We start from the raw sequence: 23795 nt of genomic DNA, 5'->3' as shown, positions 1-23795 counted from the left end.
TGTAACTCATAGAGATCTGAGAGTCTGTGCAGGGGGACCTTGGGAAGAGCATGGTCTCTCTTTTTCAATTTCCTGCCATCTCTGTCTCAAAATGTCTTCTTTCTTCTTTTCCCAGGAGCCCACCTTCAGTTTCTCAACTTCTCCACTGAGGCCAACCATGATTTCCTTGAGATTCGCAATGGTCCCCTTGACACAAGCGCAGTGATTGGCCGATTTAGTGGCCAGGATATCCCGTCCTCCCTTCTCACCACCTCCCATGAGACCACAGTGTATTTCCATAGTGACCACTCGCAGAACAAGCCGGGGTTCAGATTCGAGTACCAGGGTAAGTGTACTCCCAGTAAAAGATGCAGCAGACTGAAACAGCGAATTATGATCAGCCTCAGGATTGTGTCAGACAAAAATAGACTTTGCTAATATATGTTTATAATAATGATGATAATCACCAAGGCTTGCAGAGCTGAGCCAGTATTAGTATTATGAGTTACTTTCCTCTGCAGAGCTTGATCAAACTAGTAATTATTTCAGTGTGGCTGAAGCTTTTTGGCTGCTTCAAACCTTCTTTGCTGTTACTGAAATGTGGCTCACCAATCTGCAGAGAATGCATCTATAATGGTCAGGGCTATGCTCTGTGACCGAATCACAGAGTACACTATAAAAAAGAAAGTCACAGAGATGAATTATGCTTTTAAAAAGCGGAATGATACATAATAATGTGCGGGAGTGTTACCTTTTTTCTTCGTGCTGACTTATGTACCATTAGTGTCAATTTACTGCGAGGTGTGTGCATGGAAAGCCATAACATCACTGAATTAGCCCTAGAAGTGACTGTGTCACACTAATCAGCCCACAGAGCCAGTAAAGTCCCCACATCTATAAATCTTTGTATATAAACTGTTGATCACTTAAGGATTTCCTCAGCATGTGCCAATAAAAGGCTTCACTGCATATCGGCATGGCTGCAAGGACTAAATTGCACTTGTCTGCAAATACAACAGGCACACAAAGTTTGTATTTTGCGATTCAACAAACGAGCCGGCAAATCGAAAGGTAGCATTGTGCATTTACATAATTATGTGTACATTAGCATAGAAATCAAGCATTATATTTGCAAATACCCCCCTTTTTCAGCATTTGCATGAGTTATCTCCCACAAAGGGAAGCTGTGATCCATAGAAATCAATTTCTTTAGTCATATTTATATCCTGGCTCTTCAAGGTTCACTGCCTGCTTTGCCTTTGTATCCAAGAGGAGAAATAAGAATTATTTACCCACACTACCTCTGATGACTGCATCATACTCCTCCAGCACAAGTCAAACCCGCCCCTGGCATTTTCTTTCCCTCTGAAAACTCCTGTCGGAGGAGGAGGCGGAGGAGTAAGTGGGAGGTTGAGCACAGGGAAGAAGAACAACAGATAGATGTGGAAGGGGAATTAAATTCGGAAAATAAAAATAGAGAAAGTTCCCCTCCTTGGGTTTTCTGGCTCAAGATGTTGCCGAGGTGGTGCCATTCTGATAATGTGCACACACATGCAGGTTTACCGTGCCTTGAACTGGCTTTGTTTTTTTACAAGCAACTTATGTTTGTTTCTAATAATTAATAATATGATCTAATAAAATTATGATTTTAAACATATTTATTAAAAAATAAGATGCCCTGTTCTTGTGGTTGTGCAATACTTTGAGAAATGACAAATTTACAGCATCTGGTCAGTAACATGAATCATTACTTTGTGACAGCAGCATTACACTGATGGGATGTAGTGTTAATTCACGAAACCTTTGTCAGAAGTTGAATGTGTTTGGATGCAAAAAAAAACAATATTTACTTCTTTGAACAACCACAAAATGCCAGGATATAGCCTAAAACATTTTTGCTGTATGGAAATAAGAGTAGGTTGAAACCTGGTATCGCTGCACAGTAGCTGGTCGGTGAGCTTATTTAACAAATTGTTACAGGGAGAGTCGGTGGTGTCTATAATGTGAATCACTGGATATTTAATGCTAATCTGCACTTTTCTGTTGTGGTCCCAGTTGTATTATTGTCAAAGTGTACTAAAGTCACAAATCCCATGACATGGCTTAGCTATCCCTTGAAATTGAGAACATGATCATAAATAATGATATACCTTTTATTTTGTAAAACAAGTTCATTCTGCTGGCAAAGTATTATTTACACAAATATATATCTCCTGTTTTTGAAAATGAAAAAAAAATGAATTTAAAGACGAATTACAAGACACCTTTATAGAAAAGCTTATTAAACCTTTTTATGTCATAATTTATTTAAATATTTTTTTTGTTAGTGTTTTGGCACCCATGTTCTCAGATGTATGGTAATGAAGTAATATCATGTTCTACGTATGCGTTTTTGTATTTGACACAGAAAAAGGAAGGAAAGTCAGTTGAACAAAAAAATTTTTGAACATAAAATAAACTTTAATTTCCGTACATTTCACCTATGTAAACAGACGCACACCGGTGTTGTTGTGAGCATTCAGGCAATATGCCGCCGCACAGAGTAATGTTCATAAACACCAACTCCTATTTGCAACTGCATTTTTGAAACAGCAGCTGGCGATGCAAAACTATATAAAACCACTGAACAGCAGGGAAAATGAAACTAATAATGGCCTCATTGGCGTTACATGTTCCATATGATTGGTGGCAATGTTTAGTTTTCTTTGGTTATTTAGAAAAAAAAAAATCATTTATTTATGTATTTATTTGTTTGCTTTTGGTCGCAAAATTGTTATCAGTTGAAACACTTCACTCAGTCACTCAGTTATTTTGCAAGAGAGATGACCAATAAGAAAACACCAATATCCTACTAGCCAATGGTGTCATTTTATAAGTCATTCAGTCAGTCAATCAGTGACTGAATTCCCCTTTTAAAGGCCTTGTCCCCGCTTTGCTGTGGTCCAAAAACAGACAGCTCTCTTCTTCCTCTTCGGCAGTTTTGGCAGCGCCTCTCCCACTACTCTGCTGTGCTGATTGTGAGACAGGGCCTTCACGTTAGCCTAATGCAACAATTGCACAAATGACAGAAATCCACCAAGTGCATCAAATTCGATGGTTGCTGCATTGTAATACTAACAATGTCTGTGAGCAGAGCAATTATATACTGAAACAAATCAGTTGTGTGAACTGATTGCTGCTTGCTGCTTGCTGCTTGCTTTAGGAAGGAACAAGGAATGAGCATATAGGGGCACAGGCATGTAAACATGCTATTTAATGTTTTATGATTACAGTATGTTTTGATGTTTTTTTATTTTGTCATAATAATATATGACTGTTGAAAAGTGGCTGAATAAAAGTATCCAGCCATATTGCAAAATGAATTCTTATTTGAATAAAAATGATGTTCGTGCTGTTCTCTCCCTCAGCTTATGAGCTACAGGAGTGCCCCGATCCTGAGCCTTTCCGTTATGGAGTGGTAGTGGGTGCTGGCTTCAACGTGGGCCAGTCTATTTCCTTTGAGTGTCTGCCAGGGTATCAGCTGATGGGATATTCCATCCTCACCTGTGAGCATGGCACCACCCGCAACTGGGATCACCCTTTTCCTCGCTGCGAAGGTAAGGGATGTGAGATTTGCAAATTTAACACAGTTAATGACACAATAAATTAGTCTGACCACTAAATGGTTTTCCAAAGCATATCATGGTAACTTCCTGTTTAGAACATATTGAGCATCATTAGTGCGAAGTGCGGCTAGGGAGATAATGATTATCTATTATGAATAATGCAATGAAACTGAATTATCATCCCCCATTAATAAAGCAAAGTACTCCTCAATAAAAATCAATACTGCGCGAAAGACAAATGGAGGCAAATAAAAGAGGGGCTGAACTGAAAAGAAAAGTAATGGGTGCTCTTTCCTCGTCCTTGACCGACATTCTCACGCTCAAGCTGTCGATTATTTAATAAGGCAGGCAAAATGACAGACAGGGGTGATGGCCATGACACTGGAACTTTGAATCGGCGAGCAGGGAGATACATTTTTTTGTATAGGGATTTTCAATATTCACATGGAGATCAAAGCTGGAAAATTATTATCTTAGAAAATTATACCTGTGTGTGTGTGTGTGTGTGTGTGCGCACGCGCGCGCCCGCACGTGTGTGTGCACAAGTGCGTCCATGCACATGTGATGTTCTGCACAGGTTGGTCAGTTACCCAGTTACAGGGACAAAGAAATCTTGGACAGTAAAGTTGCCCTATTAATGCTAAATGCTATTTTAATTTGCAGATTATTGCATGCAAGCACACGGGAAAAAAACATACTTCAGTCTTTTATTGCAGAGTAAATATAATGATCCTTTTTGCTAATCTCCTGAGCTAATACATAGCTGTTATTTCATGGCAGCGAACCATGTTGCACCATCTCCACATGACCAAGTAAAGCTCAATACAACTTGCTCTTCATTCTCACTGTCATTCCAGTATTTGCACAGATTTCCTCTGAGGCGGATGAGAGACATTGATTTTTGTTACCTTGCCTCCACTTACCTACTTGTCTTGGCATTATCATAATACCATGTTGTGTCTATAAAATGCTGACACTGTCCCCTCTCCTTCTTTATTTGTTTGTTTCCACTTCTCTCTGCACTTAACCTTCACTGTCTCGTCTCTTCCCACTACATCATCACTTTTCCATTGCCTATATATTTATATAACAGTTTTGATAGAAATATATTTCTGTGATGAGTATTATATGTATATGGTTATCCGGGGAGTAAGTACCACTTTCAGTTCCCTGCTCTCTGTGGCAGAAGGAAAGGCTACAAATAAGGAAGTAGTGACGACTCAAATTGTCAAGGGCTTCCACAGGGAAATAGATCGTGGTAATGCAATACTTTTGAAACCAGCATATCCGCACTATTTAATTCAGAATGCGATCAGTGCAAATGTATATTTCTGGATCATTGAATACCTAATCTTTGTTATCAGATTCTGCATATGTATGCAGAATCCGCAGGCGACGATACAAGATTTTGGTACGCAAGTGCTCTGGTTTGCGTTTGTAGTCTAAATAGTATTGACTGATCACGTTTGAGCGGCAGGTTAACAATCCTTGTAGAAAGGCGAGACGCATTGGTACAAATGCAATCTGGGAAGCCATCAGCTGTTGTCTGACTGCAGGTTGGCTTCATAATAGCTTTTTTTGAAAACATATTTGCTTTCATATGCAGATATTTGTTTATCAAGATTAGTCTGATTGACCAGCACATGGAAAACAATGTCTTGGCTCGTATACCCCCGAAATATTAACCTTCGCTTCCAGAGGCTTATAGTTGTCAGACCAATAGTTGATGGGGCAGGAATGCAGGAATTGTCAACTACTGTTTATAAACTAAAAATTCAAACTAAGCTCCTCCTCCCTACACTGCTTGCATTGTATATTCACTGCAAGCTACTGCTCTATTGTAGGAATGTTACATTTGTAGATTAGATTAAATTAATTTCACTTTATTATCAGACATAATTCTGTAATTTGTCTTGCGTCCCAGAACGTCAACTGTCAAATACAAAAGTACAAAAAACACTAAACCAAACAACAAAATCATACAATAAACACTAGAAATCACCACAGACATTACAAAAAGTGGATGAAGTGCAACATATTACTCATTACCTTTTACATTTAGTGTTGGACTAAGGTATACCAAGGTTACTTAGAAGCCACAGTCTGATTTAATAGGTTGACAGACTGAGGAACAGAAGAATTTCTCAGCCTGTTCAGTTGAGCCTCTTATAAGACTTAGACTCCACCTGCATGCTTTGATGGGCTGGGGGCTACACACCCACTGCCAAAAATGTGTAGCCCAAAAGCATCCTGAACACGGAAAAATACTAATAAAATACAGGCAGAGGGCAGAGTTTCTGCAGATAAATACACCACCACACACTTCTAGTGGGTCATAAGTGATGATTAAGAAGGTGATGAATCTGTTTATTAGAACAATCCTGCAAGTAAATTTTAAAATAAAGTGATGTAACAAAGATGGTGCTGTTAGCAAAGGATATAAAAATGTGAAAGTTTTCTGTTATCACCTAAGCAAACAAACACTCTTTTTACACATGAAGCTTAAGTAGCTTGCTAGTTGATGGCGTCAGCCAGATACACATCTCCATAGAGTGTTCAGGTTTAATCAATCGGTCTGATCGATAGCTCATTTAACAGGTGAGCCAGCAGCAGAGGGGCCTATCAGCCACAGGGCCAAAGCAGGCAGCTGTATAACATGAATACACACATCCTGAGAGAGAGACAGAAGGATAAACACGCAATCTCTGCTTTGGGAATGATCATATACCCACAGGCATCGAAGGGTGTGCCGTTAAGCTGAACACCCTGTCTGGGCTGCTTTAGATGCCTGTACTACTGCGATTACCACTCCTTCCTGATTTTCCCTGCACCACCGCAGTGAATATGGGGTTTCTCTAAGGGCACCAGCGGGAATGTTAAGCTTCCTAATCGCCAAGTTGGTTAGAACCTCCCGAGTTCCCGAGGAATGTTTGAAATATAGTTACAAATTCTTTGCATGCAGATTTGAGGCTGGCTGCAGACTAGTTTGCATGCGTATGACTGAGTGTTACTGTATTTGTCAAGCTGTGCAGGATATTTTTAACCTAAGGATACGAGGCATGTGAGGAACAAGTGCTGTCAGCTTTCACATAGACATGCTGTTTTAACCTTTGCTGTCACTCAAACACAAACAAGTTTACACACACACATGCATATCCACATACTGTATACACACACCTCAAAAAGCACAGTCCACACTAACCCCTCGCCTCATCTCCACACTCTCTGTGTTCACCCCCAGTGGGAAAGGGTTGAGGCCTTATCTTAGCAAAACACTCCATCCAAGTCCCCACTTGCTAACAGGCTTTACTGGCTAATCTTTAGCTCAGACAAGCGCCTGGGCACTAGACGAAGAGTGAAGGAGAGGGGAAGAGAGACACTGAGAAGGGAAGCAGAAGAAGAAGGGGATGAAAAATCCCCTTTTTCCACCTATTGCAGCTGAATTATGGATCATTCCTGTTATATTCCTGGCCCACTGATATAAATATATTTACTCCCTTTCTTCCTTCCCTCCCTCAGTGCCTTGTGGTGGGAACATCACATCAGAAAATGGCACCATCTTCTCCCCGGGTTACCCAGAGGAATACCCGAGCTCAGCTGACTGCTCCTGGCTGATTACTGTGGCGCATGGTTTTGGCATCAAAATCAACTTCACTCTGCTGCAGGTTCATGGGCCGCACGACTTCATCACTGTCTGGTAAGAAATGACTGCTTCCAGCTGCTGCAGATGTGTATAAACACCTTTTCACAGGGTTCCCACGCTCATGAAACTGGAAAAGTTATGAAATTAGAAAAACGAATTTCCAGGCCTGGAAATGGTTTGCAATGAATAAAATGTTATGAAAACATTTTTAATATATACATTGTTTTGGCTATTGTTTGAATATTTTCATAAAAATCCCCAAAGATGTCTAACATTAAGTAAAATCAATCCTTGTGTTACTAATTGAAAAATGTAGTCCTATGCATGCCAGCTCAGACATCACTACTATCATGTGACACGCATAGAGCAGACCGGCATCATGCCACTGCAAAGTCTGCAGTATCGCAGACACTCTGGATCAGGCAAGGTCGCAAAAACAATTCTTAGATATGTCCATACACCCAATGTTTGTTTAAAAATAAATAAATGCATCAAACTTGTCAAAATTAAAATCCAAATGTGTCATATTGTAGGTTCTTCGGTTTTCTATCCCCCAAAAAAGAGGCATGGTTTTCATGTTTTGTGAGGTACATGTATGTGCCCTTCAGGTCAATTGGCATTTGCAGCTAGTTGGTAGCAGGAAGGTTTAACAAGCAAGTTGAGTTTGCAGTCACAAGCAGTTTGCTTATTCGCAAATGCCTGGTAAATGTGTATAATAATGAATGGCTGCATTGCGGTAGGCCTACCTATTTTAAAGTACTTAAAGTCATGAAAATTGGATAAGATATAGAAAAGTTAAAGGGAAAGTTTTGAAAATTCATTGGTAAGAATGTGTGGGAACCCTGTTTTTATGATGTTCTTAAGTGTCATTGAAATGTTGCCTTGTTTATTTATTTGTTTGCAGTTCAGTTCTCTCATTATCATCACCTCCATATTGCATTTTCTTCAGCTCCTTGTCACACACTCCTACTTTTCAACCTGTTACACCCCCATTTTTCCCATATCTGCCTCTGCTGTGTTGCTTGACAAAACTCCTGTTAGCTAATCTCTAGTACCCCCTCCTTTCTTTTTATTCTCTGCCCTCCTGATGTGACTCCGCAGCTTGTTGTCTATCTAACAAGTAGAGCATGGCTTTCCAGCACATGTGTACCTCATCTTTATCATCCATTACAGTGGCACAAAGAGCTGCAGATTTGAAGCTCACCTCTGCCTTTATCCCTTTTTCCTTCATGTCCTTACTGCTCTCTTCATGCCCACCATTCCCTGCTTGTGTGCCCTCCTCCTGAAACACAGGGAGTTCTTTTGAATGTATTCTTTCAATCATTAAATCCCTTCAACCTTTTTTTAAAATGTATGTCGAACCTACAGTGCATCACCAGAAACCGCTGATTGTGATAAATACTTCTGTGGGTTTTGGCTTTTCATGTGCGCAAGAAAAATATATGTTTTATTTCATATTTCCTGAATACCAAACACTGGCATGTAATAAATGTATTCAGCCATGGAGGATCATCAGAGCAGTAGGTGGAACACAGTTTCCACCTCCGTAAATATGTGTGTATTAGAAAAAGGGAGGCAGAGAGTAGGTTTTGGCAGGTGGAAATGTGTGTGTTTATGTTTGTTCAGGACATTTAAGCGGTAGGTGTGTGTCTTTTTGCCTGACTGAGAACCGAGGGGTAAAGCTTCCTTTCATCACCTCCATACTGCACGACTGGGCCTGCCATATGTGCGACCAAAGACAGGATTTTGCATGCATGATGGTTGCCAGTCCCAGTTGATCCCCTCTCCCTGAGACAAGCTCCAAAGGTCCCAGCTCTCAGTGAGACCGGAGATCTGACTGCCAGCCAACCTGGCAACTTGACGACCACATGAAAAGTCCACATGGCGTGGGGTGACATCTATGTTTTAAGGATTGGGCTGCTTGTAGAATTTTGGGTGAAGATTTTTTTAGTGCATGGAAAGTTTATATGACCTAATTGACATGGCTATAGTGAGCCAAAATGTCCACTTTTTAGCGTATTGTTGCTCTTCTGTAAACGGACCCCGCTGTGCTGATCTTTCCCAACAAGCTCATGCAGAGCCAAGATGGGGACTATCATGTTCCCCAGTTTCCAGTTACCACCGCTGTGTATCTATCCACTGAACTACTGAGCCAAGGAAATGGGCCTCGTAATGGCGGCTTGGCCAGAGTGCTGTCAGGCAGCAGTCCCTAGCCAGCCGTTTCCAGAGCTGCTTGTAATCTCCCATGCCCAGTCTGACAGCCAAAGACAGATGGTTTTTAAGCTGAATGGTTGTGGCAGGAATCTGGGAGCTGGCTTAATCGGCCATGCCCACGCCAGGGGACTGCCAAGGCTGGGCCGCAGCTTCCAGAGACACTCCCATTGGATGGCAGTTAGCAGGAATAGCGCAATCCAGACCTGTCATTCCACGCTTATCTGTAATTTTTACCTTATTTCAACATAATCACCCAGAGCAGCCCAGAGTAATTGCTTTGGGTATGATGAAGTGAGAGCAGCTTGGTTATACTCTCCTGCTGGAAGCTGCTTGACAATAATCTGGCATGTGGCTTTGTTTGGTTTTCTCACAAATATGCGTCACAGAGCCTGGAGGTACTTTATGTTTAGAGACCGAGTGAGCATTTGAGCAGATTCTGCTGACAGAAAATCCCAATGGTTAATTATCGTCGCTTTACTCCGGCGTATAGTTATATTAGAAGATATAGTTGACCTTTTTCTTTCCTTTTAGGGATGGTCCACAGGAGACAGCCAGGAAACTGGGAGTGTTTACAGATGGAGAACCCAATGACCCACCCAGCAGCACGTCCAATCAGGTGCTGATTCGCTTCCGTAGTAACACAGAGAAAGGTGGATTATTTCGTATCAGCTATCAAGGTATGTATATTACTCTATTCTTACTTGATGGTTATTTTTATTTTTGGCACATTCTGTGTTTGACTCCTTTCATGTCTTTGATGCTCTCAATAAAGCTTACAGACTGCAGTTCTGCCTGCCACCCCCCATCATTCCTAATGCAGAGATCCTGATGGCAAGCAAAGAGTTTAAAATCGGTATGTGGAAATGCTGCCACAAAAAGGCACATTCATACACATACAGACACGCACGCTCACTGCTTTCTAGACACTGCTGACTTTTTTCCCATTAGATCTCCGTCCCATCCTGACTTGTGGAATGTAGCCTATTTAATAGTTAATCCCACTGTCAGTTCACATTCTGGCTTTGACCGTCTGCATTGCCCTGTGTTCACTGACTACACATCCCATAAGGCAATGCACACTCACCCCAAACAACATAACCCAGGGGATTTTGAGGCAGCAGCATAAATGAATGATTATGACAAAATAATCAGAAGCCAGAGGGATTTGAGGCAGGTGCTCTCATTTTCCCCAGTAGAAGACAATGGAGATTAATTCTCCTTATCTGTTTATTTGCATAGCTCCTTGATGCATTATTATTCAGAGACACAAAGGAAGCAACATTGACATAGTGTTTCATCTATAGGAGCCCCAGTGGGGATTTATTATGCTACTGTTTTTTCCACTGTTAACGTTTTCTTTCACTGAGACACACAATGGGTCATGATTACTTCTGCATTATATCAGTGTCCTGGCTAAGGAGCACTGATTGGTGTATGAAGACATTTTTGCTTGTAACAGTCATATTGATGTTTCCACCATCTCTTCCTCCTCCATTTCTCTCTGTTTAGGTGATATAGTACGCTACCGATGTCTCCCAGGCTACCAGTTAAATGGAAATAGCATCCTGACCTGCCGTTTGGGGACACACTTGGAGTTTGAGGGGCCTCCACCCTCATGTGATGGTAAGTGACTGCCTGCGGCTAGAAAACTTGAATCCAAGGGAAGGCATGTTTTTTGTTTGTTTGTTTTTTTTTCAGGAAGGCCATATTCACAATCATACAGTTGGTCATGGAGTAGCTCCACTTGAACAGATGGGGGTTAAGGACCTTGTTCAAAAGCATCTCAGTGGTGGTAGTGAAGGAGAGGCAAGCACTGCTCTTTTGCCCCCCATTTTCAGCTGGTGCAGAGATCAAACCTGCAATGCTTTCAGTCATAAGCTTTCCCTTTTTGCATGTTGTCACTGCATTCCCTCCAAGTTACATTTAACATGTTTTTCTCCTCCTGCTGTGTTTTTATTATGATCTTCCCAAAAATCAATAGAATATTCAAATACTGTAAAAAGGTTGCGAAATATCTGTGTGTTGAGTTTAAGTCCTCTGTGAGAAGTAGTTGAATGCTAAATGAATACTGGTGTTTTTGTATTTTTAGCCCAAAAGTCTTAAAAGGTAGTTTGTCCATGTGCTGGTGCATATATCCTTCCGCTGCTGGGCAACAATTTTGTGTGATGTCCAAAAAAAAGCCAAAAATTAGCAAAATGATCTCACAAAAATGGTGAATTTGAATATTTTCTTTAATTTAAAACTTTGCTGTTTGACAACTGAAACTAACTCTAAAATGTTTGAATTTCCCAATAGCTCCAACGTTTTAATAGTAGTAGTAATTAATGGTTATTAATAGAAAATTATGGCCAGACATATGTAAAGATAGATATTGTAAATTATGCTCAGCCATCATTTAAAGTAAAATGAACAGTGGAACGTGTTTAAAAATAATTCAGAGCTTTTGTTCGTATCTCTCTGGGCAACAGGATGGCACAGAATAACCATTATTCAAAGTATTCAAGTGAATCTGTATCATCTCTGTGGCTGAACTTCCTTGCAAATGCATTGTAGCTGATCAAAAAGTAGCAAACGGGCTCTTTAAAAGTCCAAAACGTACAGGCCGCTGTGTGCTCCAGCATAGAAACAGTAGATACAGCTGTTAAATATTACTAAAAGATGAGTCTTACTCACAGGATAAAGGCTGTTTGTATGGGCTTGCCATATAGTGCTGCATATGCACTCTTTCCAAAAACAGTAGCAACTTTGTCTCTATACTACATAGTCAGTACATTTTATTGTTTGCAGAATAAGGTCCTTGAGATGTATCATCTAATTTTCAAGTCCTGACAAGTCATTGTGTTTCACAAATATATCACAACACAGGTGACACACTGTGTCCCTCTGCCAAACAGCTACCCTGTGAGTTTATTTTCAGCAGGGTTATAGGTAGCCAATATAATTTCTCTGTAATCACAGTCTCATGCAGTAGTTTGAGTTTTGCTTTATTTCTGGCTCCCGTGGGTGCTCTTTCTGCCTGTAGTCATGGAGCTGCAACCACATATCAGTTTGGTAGCACTCTCCATCTCTGTGGATGATACTTGGCTCCCATGAGGCTGAGGATGGCTGCTGTGGCGCTCTCTACATGCTGAGATATCATCCTCCCAGAGGAATCAATGAGTGCAGTGTTCCCAGCACACTGCATCATCATCATACTGTATGTTATGTGCAACACTTTTCCTCTGGGCAAGAGACTGGGTTTATAGAGGGGTCCCTAAGTTTTTTTTCTCTGCGTCAAAATATCACATAACCATGTATCGTTGACTCTCTTGCTTTCTTTTTGTCAAACCATCTTCATTCTTTTTTCCCTCTGTCTTGCTTTGTCATTGTGGTTTTGTATGTTTGGGTTATCTGGTGGACGAAGGAGAGTAGGCGGATTTTGATGAATGCAACTAATTTGGAGTGCTAAATAGGAAAAATATTCAAATGCTCTTAGCATGAGATGGAAAAAGGAAGAAGAGTTGGTGAAAGAAAGAGGACATTGAAAGGGAAAGAGAAGCTTAATAAAAGACTTGGAACAAAGTAACCAGGATACAGAGGCGGCTGAGAGTATCGAAACTGAAGTGAGAAAAAAAAGCAATAAGGGAAATCTTTTGTGTGTATGTGTGTTCATTCTCACTCTATGAAGTTCTGCCTTTTGCCTGCTAACCCTTCACTGCACCTGGAGAGATCTGCAGTTGAGACAAGTGAAAACATCCACTGACATTGCCTTGTATTTGAATTTCTGAAAATTTCATGCTTACAGCTTTGACTTGCAACGAGAAACAAATCTGTGTCTTGAAAAGTCCAAGTGTAATTCAGTAACATTTAAATGCATTTACTTGCAGTTCTGCACTTTTTGTTCACGGCTTGTGTAGCCCGTTAATTGTTTCTCTTATGCGGAGAGAGACTCTTGTACTGGGGACAAACAGTTCCACCATGCTCCTTCTGCCTGCAAGCTGTCATTTTGCCTGCATAGACAGAGCAGGGTGATAGAGAGGAGAAGCTGAAGGAGCTGAGTGAGAGGAAGTTGAGTGCAGAGAGGACAGTGAGACAACAGACCGATGCTAATGTGAAGGAAGAGGAGAAGACTGGCGCGTATGATAGAGAAGAGATAAGTTTGAGATTAGTCTGAATGAGCAGGATTCTTGAGGAAAAAGCCTGTCTGGAAGGGTAGCCAAGAGACTGCTAAATGAGCAGAGGGATGGCGAGTAAGTGAGAGTAGGACAGGAGTTAAAAGGGGAGGCGAGAAAGAGAGACAGGGTGAGACTTAGTTGGAGGGCAACGAAGAGACGAAGTGCGCAGCTCATTGAAATGCAGGGGACATGCCGGCTGCAGCTGCACCTATCAAATCACCACTTCTAGCTCTGACAGCCCTCCCGGCATGTCTAGCTGTCCCCCCACACGCATACACATTCAATTCCACACATTGCACATTTACTGTATAAACATACACACTGGTCTGGTGTGTGTTTGGGTTACACAGCAGTGGCTGCTGTCATTGTGATAGTCTACCAGAGAGCAGCACTGGATCCTACAGGCGGTTCTGCAGTGTTGCTTGCCCCTCAGCTCCAGTATCCTCTCATCCTCTGCATCCCCCCCCCTTTCACTCACCACTTCCCTCCCCTGACTCACTAGCTTCTGTTCTTATGTAACACACATTCCCCTTTATTCCCTGTTGTCTTTTTGTTTTTGTCTTTCTCTGAGGCGGGTTCAAAACACAACAACACAGTGCAATGTATTGTCACTTTTACCCACAGGTGTCTATCAATACCCAGATCTGTCTTTCTCTGTCCCAGCTTTCTCCCATCACTGACACACACTAGATAAAATCCACCACCATACACACACAGACAGACACTTTTTTTTCTTTATTTAATACGGAGAAATGTTGCCAGTCACAACGGCAAATGGGTTTAGCCTCTCTTGTGTTTCCTGCCTTTGGAGCAACCAGTTGGTTTGCGCATTATTTGATTTGCCTTCCATTTGATTAAAAATGGTTATATTGGACCAACAGCCCTCGACTGCATCTGCTGTCGGCTGAGACCACGGGGAGTTCCAGCATCACACAAACACACACACACAAAGCAACGGCATTGGTACAAAGTGTTGCTTGAATTTATTAATGAAACACAATGAGCTCTGATGATCCAAAATCCCTGTGTTTATCCCCCAGACAGAGTTCTGGTTAAAACCTGCATAATCACCCATCACATTAGTTTCCCAGCTAACTCGCTTTCTTCATCCCACTCGGTCCTTTCGCCCTCCCTCGACTCTCCGCCTGTCTCCTTTTTGTTCCCTAGATTATTATTTTTTTGCCCCAGCTCCTTTCTTTTAGTCCCACTGAATGGATTACAGCTGCCCCTTTTTACATCTTCATTGTCCTTCCTGACTTCTCAGAGTTGTTAGGTCCTGATCCACGCTAATGCTTATGTTGTGGCCCATCCCCTTCAATCAGCTCGTTATCGCTCCACGGCTTATGCTAATTAAATACCAACATGAGTCAAGTCGTCTCAACAGCGATGTAAGCTTGACGTATTGGGTCTTTATGCATGTGCTCATCCATACTGGAGTATACACATGTACATGTACAAATGCAAATGTGTGTGCATCTGTGCTCGTCGCTGAACAGAAGCCTTCCACAGCATCTTATTTTATTGGGAGGCTGGCTGTTGCATACCATAAGCAATTTATACACAAACGGAGAGGATGTCTCACAGATTGCCACTCCTGCTCCCAGTTTATTCCATTCCCTGTCTCATTAAAGGGAAATTTCATTTTGAGCCCTATCAATGTTGATCTCACCTTGCGTGTTGAAGTTGCCTTTTTTTTTCCAGCTGTCAGATTTGTCCCCTAATACCCTTTTGTTTACAGCCAAACAGAGTTATGCTTCATTTCAAAGTGGATTAGTTTAATAAGTAGCAGCCTATCGATAAGAGCCCGTGCCTGTCTGTCTCCATCAGCTCCAAGACGAGCTGAAGGCAGTTTTGAAAACATGTTGGAGCTTTCTGAAAGGTCACTGACAACACACATCTCATCCTCAGGAAATTGATTGGTTAATGAACTTCACTCTCAGATTTTATGTCCTACTTTCCAGCACAATCAGTTTCACTATCAGTGATGGATTTAAGCTTTTTGACTCACATCCACAGAGGTGCTTCAGGTTATAAATGATTTCACAGACTTCTTGGAATTGGGATGAGAATAGATTACTGTCACTTCTGCTTCCAAAGTAAGACAATAAAAGCGTATATTTGTAGTTCCTGCATATTCAACATGATGGCACTAGGGCTGTTATCAACCAAAGAAAAACTTGGTCGACTTAAATTCCATGGACTCCTCAACCAATCGATTGGTCGATGGCGGGTAGAAATTCTGCACATTATATCCAGATTAACTAAATCCACCACAGTGCACTGAGTGCACTCTACCTGATTGAGTTGAGTGTCCACCAAAGCATTTTTACAGGGCTCAACATTAACATTTGCCCAGGGCAAGTAAAGTCTGTGTTTGGGGAAGTGGAATGCCTTATGCAGCGGTCCAAAAGGTTAAAATAAATGGGACGTGTAATGTAACGTTATATAAAAAATAAACTGTGTACATCATTGCTGAAGCGAAGTATTTTTCTGCTGATCTGTGTGGGCAAGTCTGTTTTGCCACAAAGCATCAAAAAATTTGAAATACTTGGCATTGTAGAAGATCACTTTGTGGTCTGCATTGTCAGAAAGGACCTACAGACAGCAACGTTAAATATTCCTGGGTGCAAGAGACTTTCATTTTTTCAACCCAGAAGCAAACGTTAGCCATCATGTAGCTTCAGCATGGGTTCCGGTGCGATCTTGACCCTTTCAGATGCTTTGTAATCCAGTCTTGAATTACGATGTCTTTTTCAAGACTTTGTAAAAATAAATCCACAATGATAAATCCAACATTGAATGTCTTCAGTGAATTTTTATGAATTTTTCCTATTAAAAAAATCAGATTTGAAAAATGTTCAGCGACTCATTGTAAAGCAAAGCACTCGTCACTGTCACTTCACACAGGGGAGCAGAGGCGAGGCATAACCACAAATGTCACACAAATGTACTGAACCACAAACAAACAAAAAACACACTTTGGGGGAAACATGTCTTTATGGAACCAATACCAGCAATTGTCTGACCAATGAGATTTCATTTGACAAAACAATATCAATAAACCAACCAATCAACCATCCGAACAGAAGGTGTTAGCCCTAGATGGTACTACAGTATTATTACTGTGCGTGCTATGAAAATTGTATTATATGCAAGCAATAGATGTTTTGAGAAACAGCTACTGTTTCATGGGGCATCTTGGTGCCCAAGGGGTTTGATCCCAGTTGGGGACCTTTGTTGCATGTCATTCACCATTTTTCTCTCCCCTCATTAACTGTGATCTTTCTACTGTTCACTTTTTAATATAGGCATAAAAGCCACTAAGATAAAAGTGTCTTGACCATCATTAGCTGATATTTAGTGTTTGTTTGTCTTGTGACAATATTTGTTTGGGATTTGCAGTTAATACAAATACAATGAACAGCGAAAAGATGCGGCGAAAGCATTTGACAGAAACATACCTCATTTTAACATACCTTGTGAGTGACAGCTAACCTGACATTATCTGAAATTTCCTGAGGCAGTAAATCCACCTAGTTGACACACCAAGCAAGGTAAAAATAACAAAGCTAAGAGTTATTTGCAAATGCTGTTTAACCTAGGCTGTGTGCCACAATGTTTTTCCTGTGAATTTAATAATCTCTTCCCCTATGAGCACACAGAGAGGAGGTTGAACAAGCCAAGACACACACAAACACACACACACACACACACCAGTGCATTGACAAAAACACACGGCCCAAACTACATACACAAAAGCAAGTTTACACTTTGTCCCACAAAGGAGGTGCTGCTTGAATGTGATTGCGAACGTTCAGTATTTTTTTCACCACTGTAATGAAGGACCTGCAAGTGCCAAGTGCTGCCTTAACCTGAGGCAGAACAGGCTCCAGTATTCAAATTGTGGCAAACAACAGGGGCATTTATACCCCTGACTAGATTTTCTGCCATATTTGGTTGACAAACACACGCACACAAAATGCACATGCATGCCAAAAACACCTGGTCACATGCATTTTGAAGCGGCATTAATCACATTTGCAGCATCTTATTGTGTGTTCTGTTGTTTCTACTATTAAAATAAGTAAAGCCCCTGGCTGGTGTTTAACAAGATAAATAAAAGTTTTTTTCTGAAATGATCTTTTGTTAACTGTAGAGCTCTTTAGCAAGCTGTTGCGTTGACTTCCAGCACGGTTTCAATATCAAAACAGTTCATACTATAATGTATGTCAGAGTAGGCCCTTAGGACTCTTTTCCTTATGGGAAGTAGTGATCAGGGTTCCAAAGGTCATGGACAACCTGGAAAAGTCATGGAAATTTTGTCTATGGACATGTGTGGGAACCCTGAGTGATATACAGTACAAAACAGTTAATTTTTTAAGACAGAAAATTTACTTCATGTAAGTAAATGTTATCTATTTTAGCTACAAAAAGAGCAAACGTGTATCTTCCCCTGCTGTGGAAAGAGTTATTTCACAGTCCATCTCCTCAGCCCCATTAAGTGAGCCGCAAAAACAATGGGAAGGAAAAAACTGTGCAGCAGTTGCATTGTGTCGTCGTTGCAGCATTGGCTTCCTTTCATGTTGCAGTTTGTTTTTTGGGGTTTCCACTGTGTATGCAGACAGCTCTGGCAGATTAAGAGGCTGGCTTCACAGCATCGCGGCAAAAACGCAACAGACAGGAGCGCTGTGTAACGTCTGATAATACAGACTGAAACCACTAGGAAATGTCAAAGGATGTCACAGAGTAAATTTGGCGAGTGGATGGATGTGGTCCGCCCAGACGTGCTACAGTAATAGGACTTTCAGGCAGATGTGAGTGTTAGCCAGCAAGTTAACATCACATCTGTCACAAACTGACAATGGGCAAGGAGGAGGGAATATGCTCATGGCAATTCAATAATGTTATACAATACATAAGTCATTTCTGGACTGACTTAGTGTGGACAGCTTTGTTTCCTGCAACAGCATCAGGACCAGGATGACAATTAACTTAGCTATGCTTTTAGTCATATTGAGTTGCCCTCCAGCAACAGCATGGGTCTAACCAATCCAATTTATGCTTCAAGGTAAATTAAATTCACTAAAAAGAATTAGAGGTTGTGTGCAATTATGAAACAACATAGAACAGCAAAACATCAACAAACCATTGTTTTTACAATTCCAATTAATTGGATTTTGTTTGGTCTCTGCCTCTTATTTCTCTCAACAGTGACTTGTCCAATGAATGAGGTGCTAACAGCTTCCACAGGTGTCATCATGAGCCAGTCACCAGGCAGCGGTTTCCCTCACTTTGAGTCCTGCTCCTGGGTCGTCAAAGTGGAACCTGGCTACAACATCACCTTCACTATAGAGCATTTCCAGACCAGCCGTCAGTTTGATGAGCTTGAAATCTTTGATGGTGAGTCCCTTCATCTGTTCAGCATCAGTATCATGTATTTTAATTATGCAGCATAATGATTATTTTACATTTTACTTTTCTTTATTAGTAAGAGTTGAACTGAGCATCCTGTTACATTGCAGTAGCCAGATGCATAGAAGTCTGTGTAGATTCACGACTAAAACCGTGTGTACACACAAAGGCAGAAAAGTGCATACACATTCTTTTCATCAGATTTACAAAGATGTGTACGCCTCATTCTGGTTTATAAATGTTCATCACTGCGTCCCATGAAGGGATGCAGAAACATCCTTAAACATACATTTGCTTCTTGATACTTGTGCCCCCTCACCACTCATCAGACCTATCAGTGAGAAATACTGTAAAGAGAGAGCAATTTCAGCAACTGCGTCGAATCACCAAGTTTCTGCAATGGTGTAAATAGAAATAATGATAAAATGAATCACTCAAAAATAATTTAAAATTGAATCTACAAATGTGCACTTGATACACATTTTACAGAACAGAGTGTAACTTTCAAAAATAATAACACAGTCAGTGAAATTAGCAAACATCCTAAAAACAATGTCGTCCATCTCTCGATTTATATTTAATCTAACATCTAACCTGCAGCTCGGTAAAAATTGTGTATACGCCTGCTCTGAAGTATGCATAAGGTGCACACATTCTCACCGCACATTCCTCCTTTATAAAAAAAACAGTTAATGTAAGGGGAAAAGAGTGTGCACGGTTTTTGTGTGCACAGGTCATTTATGCATCGAGCTCCTGGTCTGAGTGATGCCCACTACATCAACAATTCTCTCTTCTATTGACCCAATGTCCATGTGTCCCACCTCCCCTCACACTTCCATTGCCAAAGACTAATTTTCACAAATATCCACAATTAAAGGCTGAAATACGCCGGACAGCTGAATATTCCGTCCCTAACAAAGCTCTCTGCATCTACTAACAGAGAATCACACACAGGCTCCCTTTCATGGTGACAGAACATCTACATCTGCCTTGTATATTTGCATGTGATTAGAGGCACAGTCAGCAACTCTGCCAGGCTGCTCTGAGAAAATGGCGGACGTACACACTAGTGTTCCTGATTAGTGCTTTTTATCTTGTGCCGAGTGGAGGGGAACAGACATTTGCTAACCTTGGGGCTGCCAAGCCAATTATGGAAAGAAATCTTTTATCCACAATTAGGCTTAGCAACTTTTGATTTTACTGCAAGTGTAACAAAATGCTCAATCCTTCAAAAAGCCACAGCTAGGGAAAATGATATTCATTTTAAAATTTAGACTTAAAAAAATAAATCTGTGCAAAATGAGTTTTTTTTTATAAATGATATTCTCTATTCTATCAATTTGCATTCACTAGGAAAATGCTATTCAAATTAGTGTTCAGATTTAAGTGTGTACATGATTGAACACACACACTGTTTTTTTGAAGACCCAGTGCTTGTTGTGGTTTATACAAAAGTATTATCGCTTTTCTTTTTGGGTAAGGCAAGTTTATTTCTAAAGCACATTTCGGCAACAAGGCGATTCAAAGTGTTTTACATAAAACATCAAAAGCACTGAGACTAAGTGCAAAAGGAAGACATTTTAAAGGACATTGAAATGCAGTTAAATTGCCATTAAAGAGCTAGAGAATAGAAAATAAAAACAAATTATAAAATCTATTATCACAGGTATGACATACAAGAATAAAAGTTACAGTGCGGTTTAAAAACGTTAAGTTTTGGATTTAATAAAAAGACAGCAGAAATCAGAGAAGTTTTCTTAGAGTTGCAGCAGACTTGCAATTTTCTGCGAGCTTGTGTCAGATATGGGGTGCACATAAAGCAAATGTTGCTTCTCCATGTCTAGTCTTGACTCTCTGGAGACAGAGCGGACCCGTCCCAGATAACCTGAGAGGATTCCTATTTTTGTGATCAAATTTTTATTTAGTTTCTTTGCAGAATTTATTATTAATACTCTGCAGAGAAACTAAATAAAAATCATATATAGACATAGCAGCATCTCATCCAAATGTGTCAACATGTTTTACAAATTTTGCAGGTATTGAAACCCCAAGAGGACAATTAACATATTGTCTAATCCTTCCCTCCCCTCCCCACGCTGGCTCGCTTAGGATGACCTGTGATGTCTAAGTCGTACAATAAATAGAGAAAAAAAAGGCCAAAAAAATACAGAAATAAGTAAGACAGGAAAATGAATAATAATAATAATAAAATAATAATAAATAATAAATAATAAAAAAAGAATGCTTTACTCAGATAATAATAGTATTCGCACTAATAAATGTATCACTTGTACGCATATACTGTATATATGTATACATGTGCCTACTACATATCCATGTAAAGCACAAACAGATACATCAACCTGAGAGGATTCACAGAAGGTCAAAAATGTATTTTGGGCCCTAAACACGTAAGTTCTTTGTAAAACCAACAGCAGTATTTTGAAATCAGTTCTCTGAGAGACAGGAAGCTAGTGTTAAAGACCTCTGAACTTGAGTGATGTGATCCACTTTCTTGGTCTTAGTGAGTACTCGAGCAGCAGCAGCGTTCTGAATCGTCTGATTGATTTTTTTTAGGGAGATTTGTAAAGACACTGTTACAGTAGTCAAGCATACTGTAAACAAATGCATGGACACATTTATGAGACTTTTCAAGATCGATTCTTCTTCATATTTTTGTTTTTTCTCTCTTTCTTTCTCACCTCAGGTCCATCCAGACAGAGCCCTCTCCTGATTACTCTCAGTGGTAACTATTCCAACCCGCTGAGCATCACCAGCTCCAGTAACAAAGTCTACCTGCACTGGTCCTTCGATCACACTACCAGCCACAAAGGCTTTCGCATACGCTACTCAGGTGAGTCAAGACCAGGCACACACCAGCCTGAAGATTTTTATAAAATGTGATTTCATTTAGGATTGATTACCAGAAGAACATTGTTACTTCCAGACATGGTTGCATGTTCAGTCTCATCAGAGGTGCCTTTAGCATACTGTGTCAACAAGACAAACATTTGGGCTGCCAACCGCAGCTGAAATGGCTAGAAATATGACCCATCTCCATGACAACCTACCGGGGGCGGCAGACATCTGCAGCACTCCTCGCTGTGCTGCTCGGGCCTGGGAATTAGTGAACGCTGTTCCTTGTATTGCTTATTATTCTTCTGTTCTGTCCTGTTCCCAAGAAAGATCTGTTGGTATACGACACCTGCATAACTCGCTCTGAATTATGACTGTGTAAATATTTAAAAGGCTCCCTCCGTTCTATATCAACACCACTCAGCCAGATTGACTAATTGTCTCCCTCCTCCTCTCAGTGGAGCTCTCTGTCTCCCAAACCGGATGTTCTGTCATTTTCTGCCCTTTTTTTTCCTCTCCTGCCTCTCTTACTTTTTTTTTTTGCCATGATGGATTTTGCCATAGCAGGCTTAGTGATGGCTGACAACTCACAAGTTGCCGTGGTCAATATGGAGTCGCCTTCTGTAGTACCTTGGTGGGGAGAAAGAAGCAGATGGCACAGGCAGAGTCATGTTTTTGTCTGTGTTCTTCATCAGTCTGTCTTTTTCTCTCCATGGACCGGTCTTCCATCACCAAGTTGCAGACACCTCCTCTAGCAACTGGCCATTTCACTTCTTTCACTCCATCCGTAGCCTCTCTCACTGTTCCTCTGTCGTCTCACTCAAAGTCTGGCTCTGTCACTATCTTCCTTAGTGTCTCCTTATGCTCATATGTCCTTCCCTTTGTCTGTATCACTACCCCCCTCCCTCCTTTATTCTCCTCCTCTCTATTATCTATTCCAATCCAGTCACCTGCCAATGTAGATCTTAGTCCTCTGAGCTGCAAGGCTGATTGCAGTGAGACGAGCTATGTACTATAACAGGCAGAGAGGGAAGGAGCGAGGAACACAGAGAGAGGAGCAAATGAGTTAGACACAGACAGAAGTGAAGAATTGAACTCAAGGGTGGCTCTGTCACAGTGATTGACAGGAGAAGGCCTTGCCAGGAAACATATAGTAGCTCAGTTGGTGTATTTAATATCATTGGATTGAAGCATTGAGTTTAAGGGTGTTAAATTCTTTACCCACGTAGCCACCAAGGGGGGGCATTAATGAGAATTCATCCCTTGATGATTCTGGAGTGGACATGTGCTTCAAACTTGAATGCTACACTTAAAAAAAATGGCAAAAGCATCAAGTACAGCTACTGTGTTTTATCTACCAAAAAATCTAACTTCTTTTTTGGTGAACCTCAGTGTCATATTCCACCTAAAGTCTGTTTTATCTAACTTCAGTTCCACAAAATGAACTGTCAGCTCACTTGAAAAGTCTCACATTCTCTGTCTCGTTGGAACAATTTGTGTGAGACAGCAACATCCCATAAAACGCTGAATACATATTGCACCGCTGACATGGCTGTAAGTTTTTATACTGAACAGGAGTTTTATCTGATTGCATGGTGCTAAAAATTCCCGCTGACTTAAAAAGGGAGGCCGTTTTCATTGCCACATGTGAGTGGCTTGACTCTGAATCTGCGTTTTTATAGAACTGTAATGTGGTCATAGTGATTAAGTGTAATGGATAATGCACTTCAGTCCTAATCTCTTCTCACAATGAGAACCATTTTATGTCTCATAACCACGTACTGTTGCATCACAATGTTTTCTTTTTTCACAGTGTGTGTTCTTATTTATTTTCCAGTAGGTGTGTGGTGATGTCATGTTATCTTAAGATCTACAAAATGCAATTCAGGCCTCAGAGTGTCCCTTTCTTTGAAAACCATGGACCTGTTGCTG

At 40.8% G+C, this 23795-nt stretch overlaps 1 protein-coding gene across 1 annotated transcript in view; it reads left to right on the top strand.

Annotated features, from left to right (window-relative positions):
- Positions 1-23795, top strand: part of csmd2 (CUB and Sushi multiple domains 2) — a 530601-nt gene that overhangs the window by 464455 nt on the left and 42351 nt on the right. Inside the window, exons 46-53 of the mRNA XM_042506230.2 lie at positions 116-325; positions 3387-3575; positions 7104-7281; positions 9973-10118; positions 10214-10294; positions 10951-11064; positions 18807-18995; positions 21715-21861. Of these exons, the coding sequence (XP_042362164.1) occupies positions 116-325; positions 3387-3575; positions 7104-7281; positions 9973-10118; positions 10214-10294; positions 10951-11064; positions 18807-18995; positions 21715-21861 (1254 nt within the window). The remainder of the gene's footprint in view (positions 1-115; positions 326-3386; positions 3576-7103; positions 7282-9972; positions 10119-10213; positions 10295-10950; positions 11065-18806; positions 18996-21714; positions 21862-23795) is intronic.

Source organism: Plectropomus leopardus, chromosome 17 (assembly GCF_026936395.1).
Source record: "Plectropomus leopardus strain MGB_pleo_1.0 chromosome 17, ASM2693639v1, whole genome shotgun sequence".
Taxonomy (NCBI): Eukaryota; Metazoa; Chordata; class Actinopteri; order Perciformes; family Serranidae; genus Plectropomus; species Plectropomus leopardus.
The sequence above is the reverse complement of the archived record's forward strand: the minus strand, read 5'-3'. Positions and strand labels throughout refer to the sequence as shown.